We start from the raw sequence: 6485 nt of genomic DNA on the forward strand, positions 1-6485 counted from the left end.
CATCAGTAGGTCTGTAACATATGTGTCAGTAGGTCTATAGAATATGTGTATTTCAGACATTTATAACGAACCCCTGTTGATCAGTGCAGTGTAACAGACGATATTTCTGATAAATTGCATGAGCGTTAAAATTGTTTCCATTGCCGGCATTGGTGTTTTCAACCGATGTGCATTTTGTACGATATTGCAGACCTTGGTTTTGTTTTCGTTGTAATAAAAGTGTTTTTTATTTTAATTTTAATTTTGCACATAAAGTTACAATGACATTATCAAATCTCACAATGCCCAGCGATATTTCAGCAGCCGTCATGTTTATTTACATTGGATATTGTAGTTCCGGTCAGTGTTGTAATTAATACGCTAAGAATTGTGTCTTGTGCGGCATGGTAATTAAAGTCCCATCAACGACACAGCTCTCAAAGAGGCTATATAGTGACAATGCCATGCAAATGTAAATATATTCATACCACATCCATGTTGCGGGTGAGGAGGAGGTTGGCCAACGTGAGGTCACGGTGCAGGATTCCATGGGAGTGTAGGTACAGCATCCCCTTGACTATCTGTCGCATAAAGTGTTGAGCTGTGAACGATAAGAAACTGATTAAATACACACTTGTTACAAAGCATAAATAACCATAACCCTACTGTCAGACACAAAACCTGGATGTCTGTAGGAACCATGTGCTTTTATAATTTATACACATGTATGCAAATGTTATATGCATATCATACTTTCATACATCTTGGACACATAATAATTTCCTTCCAAAAAACCTTAACTGAACAACAAATGACATTGATCAGGGAATAATGAGAATATGGTTAAAAAATAAGTTCCAGGTTGAGAAAGGTCAGGCCACTGGGGTAAAACAACATCTTGTATCATCAGTGCATGAAATACACAATCTTGTATTAAATGGCCTGAAAACTGGCTGTATCACTATATAGCTACAGTAATTTCCCCAGAATTGTAACCAAAAGATGTACTACATACCTTCTGCCTCAGTGAGCACCTTGCAGTTGGCCTTGAGGTAGCGATTGAGCTCACCATTGTGGCTTATCTCTAGGACGAGGTACACATAGTTGTTGTCTTCAAAGTAGTTGTATAGCTGTAACAAAGCACCACATCTTTTTTATTGTTTAGGTCATCAAACGCCAACACAAAATAAAACATGTAACCATATTGTGTCATGTGGTCAGTGAGGCGTGTCCTATTGTATCTAATTAATGTGGTCAGTGAGACGTGACTAGCTGTGTAGTCAGTGAGGCCTGTCCTGTTGTGTAATGTGGTCAGTCCTGCTGTTAAATGAGGTCAGTGATGCATGTCCTGCTGTGTAATTTGGTCAGTTATCCAAGGAATGCGATGATCACTGGAGTGTGTCTTGCTAATTAGTGGGTGATACAATTCTCAAATCACCTGCAATTAGGTGTAACTAATTGAATATATGTTACACCTCCCTGACTTGTACATTGTATATGAGTCGGATAATTCACTTAATAATCTAATTAGCTGGAGATATAGGCCTGAACAGGTGTTATAATAACCAATTACTGAAGTAGGTAATATCAAACTCATAGTGATTAGGTACACACAAGGATGTGAGCATGCTCATGACATTTAGTTATATAAATATTTTGTTATTTTGTCTTCAAAACACTTCAATGCTGACATTTAAAATTGATTACCTTCTTTTCATTAATTAGTAAATCAATAAAATTCTTAAGTTAGCAAGCATAATAAATCATCTTTATTTTAGGAATTAATATACAAAAATGATTGAATATCAAATAGCCTAGTCTGCCCACAAATACAGTTCTATATTGTAACATAAGCATTACCTGTTAACTAAATAGATGAAGGAATGCTACCTGTATAGGTGTATAATCCATTTAGAGGTTAACTTAAAGTCACAAAGAACATTCTGATAGCGGATCACAACAGATTTGCTATAAAGCTTTACCTGTCAGTCGTGTACCAGGTATTTGTTTACTGTATGTATATACTGATCAAGTGTAAGTGTACCTCAAGTATAGACGGGTGTTTTAATCTGGAGTGTATTTCTACTTCTTTCTTTACTCTGGCCACCATACCCGCTGCTTTCATCAGTTTCTTGTCAATCTGAAAAGGACATACATAAACAATACTTAATTACACATACATTATATTGTAGATACTGCAGTATTGTTTTTTGAATGCAAAATTTAGAGATAAGCATCTAAATTATGTGATGCTTATTTATTTTTTTAGCTACAAAACAGAATCTGTTATTGCATGATCAAATTAAATACATGTACATAATAGAATCATGGAAAGTTCATTAATTTACAATGTATCTGAAACACAATAATTCATGGTACAGGATAATATAGGAACATACCATCTTGATGGCCACTTCAAGGCCAGTTTTGATGGCGCGAGCACGGTACACACATGCGAATCCACCCTTTCCTAGGAGGTTCAACACCTGGTAGTCCTGTAAACAAGCAGGAAACATAAGTCAAGGGTCAATCAACAATTTTAAAAATACAAAATAAATACTGCACAAAAAGACATCTGTACCAGTATGAACTGAACAGAACATATATAAAGGTTTATAGATATACTGTACAAGACAGTAATAAGGGCTAGGTAATGGGGGCACTATGATACAATTTACAACATATATACAATATTCAATTATAGCCTAATCCAGGTATCTACCGAAGTTAAAGGCTACAATTGTTTTATTATTTTCAAAACAGTCATGTAAGCAATCTGAAAAAAAACCACAACAAAAAAGCTTTGGAAGCTGGACGGTGAGTTGTTTAGTGACACGACATAATTCAATTTTTAGAAACACCCAGTCCTTCAACAAAAATCATGCGCTCCAAGTCAATATCGGTTTTTATCAATGGACATGTGATGCACTCCTGGCCAATCAATTGTTGGGAATAATATGAAAAAATAATTATATCTGTTGTATGTTGTATAATGTATGTTGTACATTTCGTTTCCATCTCAATGAATCAACTCTGATTTCTTATCGAAGCATTTATTAAGTTTGTTTTCACTCACAGTACAATTACTGTAGTTGCAATATAAATGTGTCTTAACATGATGGTAGAGTACAAGGTATTTGTATAATTATCCAAGTATCACAACAACAATACATCAATATATCAATCAAACCAGCTTAACTAAATGTATACATACATGCATAGTGCAAATGAGTTTGAAAATGAAACTGAAATTATTATGTAAAACGAGAATGAAGTAATAATTGTACATGAAAGGCTGTCAACAAAAGCATCAATGTGTCTTACTGTACCTGTAGTGATTCCTCTCGCATCTTTTCTACACAAACATCATCTAATGCATAGATATCCCGTGGGGACATTACTTGATAGGGGCTCTCACAGTACCAACTATCTACAAAGCTACTTGTGTATTTCATAGCTTTGGAATATGTTTCACTGCATAATAAATTTCCCCAGTCACACACACACAAACACCAATCTTTAAATGCCAGACCTCTGATGTCCACACAAAAATAAAAGCGCACATTTCTCTACAAGTTTAATCTTGCTGGTTAATGTTGAATGAGACTAGGCCTCAGTGACAACGTGCTACCTGTTTGAGCAGGTTGTGCTATATAATCCTGTCATTGTGTACCTAAGGAATTAGCTGAGGATTACTGGCAGTGTGTCAGAGGGGTGGGCAGTTATAATGTGGCAATAAATAATGAGTCTCAATGACCCCCAATTGTCTTATCACTGGGCCATTGTGCTGTGCACACAGGTTAACAGGATCAATCCTCTACATACAAGCTCAGACATAGATGACTGACCAATGCATAACAAACCTAAACACATTTTCATTGGCGAATAGATGTGTTGAATACCAATGGATTAAATCACATGGTTGACAAGTCATAAATTTATTTAGTTTTCATTAATAAAAACAGAATCCATTTAAATACAAATTTGTAATATTACATTCATAGAAGTACATACTTTCATACGTACATGACATGATTTATAATGAAGGACGACCGGTCAAGAAAATAAACAAAACGTTTTACACCGTCTTAAACTTAAGTCTGCACTTCCCATATTAAAGTGTCCTGAAATTGTTCCAAATTTCAACAAATTGATTATTGTGATAAAATAAATGTTGGTGTCTGGGGTTTGTTATAGGTTTAGGTGTAACCTGTAAACTTTTTATTATTTCCTAATCTTTTTTTCATAAATGACTACATATAACTGATTATTTTATCATTAATCAATAACAATAATTGAATAATCTATTTTTTTTAAATTTATAACACATTCCCTGACTAGCCATACATTTTCACCATTTCATACCTGGCCATGAATATAAGAATTGACTGTCCTGTGTTTTTTTACTCTAGTTTCACAAAATAGATACTATTGCACATAAAATATTAAATTAAAAATATATTTTATGATTTTAGATTAAAATTCTAAAGAAATTCTGGTAATCCTGTTTCTAGTTGATATACAGAATGTAAATTATAATGGCGTATAAATAAAATTAAAATTGCTGACGACAACTTGGATTACATATGAAGTACCTGTGATGAAATTAGTTTTACCTGTGACGTTTCATGTTGCAGTATGTAGGACAATAGGACATGCTCCACAATGTACAGGTGATCATGACCCTGCCACAAAATACCATGTACAGTACCTTCACTAACTACCGTACATACAGGTTTGTATGCATATGTAAAGAACAAATGCAGGATTATCAATTTCTTTCTGAATTATGAAGTGCTGTATTAATGCAACGGATCATTTTCCTAAGTTTGATGCCAAAAAGAAAGCTGAAATCTGCAATAGGTGCCAAGAGTTTGAATGTCATTATGTACAATGTATGTCTCCAAAACAAGTTATATATCAGGGAGTGTATATATGTGTACAAAAGCCTGCTTGACATTAATATATATATATGTATATGCTGGATGTCTGATCTGCTTGCATTCCACCATATTAATTTATCTCTATATCTACATGTACATTATATGGTAATAATGCCAATTTTTGATCATAAAAATATGACAAATATATATTTATAGCACTAGCAAGTACATGTATATGTTTGGAGTTGTAAATATATATAAACTTTAATACAGCAGTGCAGTGTTTGAAATTGTACTCATAGACAAATAATTAAAGCATAAAAGTAAATAATTTTCATCAGATTAAACACAATTAAATAACCCCCCCCCCTTCCCCCCAAAAAAAACCCCACACACAAAGGAAAAACCCCATAATATTTCCAAATTTCCAAAACGGTGATTTTTTGGTGTGAAACAATCCAAAATGAAAAATTAATAATTCACTTAATACTCTGAAAAAATAAAAGGTACATCTGTTTATTGTTTTGCAATAAAACAAAAACTTAATTTTACAAACATTTGAATAATATGTTCATGAATTGAATGAAAGTGTAGCCAAAGTCAACTGCAACTGAACATTCATGACATGGTCAGTGATTTGTTGATCCTCATGAATAATAAATCATATTCAATATATATTTAAATCAGGGTGCATATAGAAAGCGAATTACCACACAGGTACATTTAGAGCTTGTATATATGGCCAATGAGGGGTGACTGACCAGCAGTGACCAGGACTTGACACACCATACCCAGTACACTGGTGAACATGTATATTATGTATGCTGTGTATGACATTCGTCGTTAATACCCTGCAGACAACATAGTCTAGTGTACAAAACGACCACTAATTCTAAGTAGTCTGATTAGGGAATTAACATGTTTTACAATACTTTTTTATGACTGAAAAATATGATCGATTGGGCCTTCATAGTTCATTTACAAACACTACAGTACATGTATATGTACGTAGTACACTGTTTGATCATGGTAACCACCTGGATTAATAATTAGGTATACAGATGTACATGTATACAAAATTGTTACATGCATACAGTAAATTGTTACATGTATACATTAAATTGTTACATGTATACGGTAAATTGTTACATGTATACGGTAAACTGTTACATGTATACAGTAAATAGTTACATGTATACAGTAAATTGTTACATGCATACAGTAAATTGTTACATACATACAGTAAATTGTTACATGTATACAGTAAATTGTTATAACCACCTGGATTAATAATTAGGTATACAGATGTACATGTATACAAAATTGTTACATGCATACAGTAAATTATTACATGTATACAGTAAATTGTTACATGTATACGGTAATCTGTTACATGTATACGGTAAATTGTTACATGTATACGGTAAACTGTTACATGTATACAGTAAATTGTTACATGCATACAGTAAATTGTTACATGTATACAGTAAATTGTTACATGTACAGTAAATTGTTACATGTATACGGTAAACTGTTACATGTATACGGTAAATTGTTACATGTACAGTAAATTGTTACATGCATACAGTAAATTGTTACATGCATACAGTAAATTGTTACATG

General features: G+C 33.2%; 1 protein-coding gene across 3 annotated transcripts in view; it reads right to left on the reverse strand.

Annotated features, from left to right (window-relative positions):
- LOC110445780 (serine/threonine-protein kinase PLK4-like) overlaps positions 1 to 6485 on the reverse strand; it is a 24212-nt gene that overhangs the window by 9857 nt on the left and 7870 nt on the right. The window contains exons 1-5 of one of the 3 annotated variants that reach the window (XM_021490559.1): positions 3309 to 3782; positions 2379 to 2474; positions 2024 to 2119; positions 995 to 1109; positions 468 to 580 (exon numbers count right to left, since the gene is read on the reverse strand). In XM_021490559.1, coding sequence (XP_021346234.1) covers positions 468 to 580; positions 995 to 1109; positions 2024 to 2119; positions 2379 to 2474; positions 3309 to 3434 — 546 coding nt within the window. In that variant the 5' untranslated portion in view covers positions 3435 to 3782. Of the gene's footprint in view, positions 1 to 467; positions 581 to 994; positions 1110 to 2023; positions 2120 to 2378; positions 2475 to 3308; positions 3783 to 6485 lie in introns of those variants that run through there. The other 2 variants (XM_021490560.1, XM_021490561.1) reach the window with 2 other exon arrangements.

Source organism: Mizuhopecten yessoensis, unplaced genomic scaffold (assembly GCF_002113885.1).
Source record: "Mizuhopecten yessoensis strain PY_sf001 unplaced genomic scaffold, ASM211388v2 scaffold2369, whole genome shotgun sequence".
Classification (NCBI taxonomy): Eukaryota; Metazoa; Mollusca; class Bivalvia; order Pectinida; family Pectinidae; genus Mizuhopecten; species Mizuhopecten yessoensis.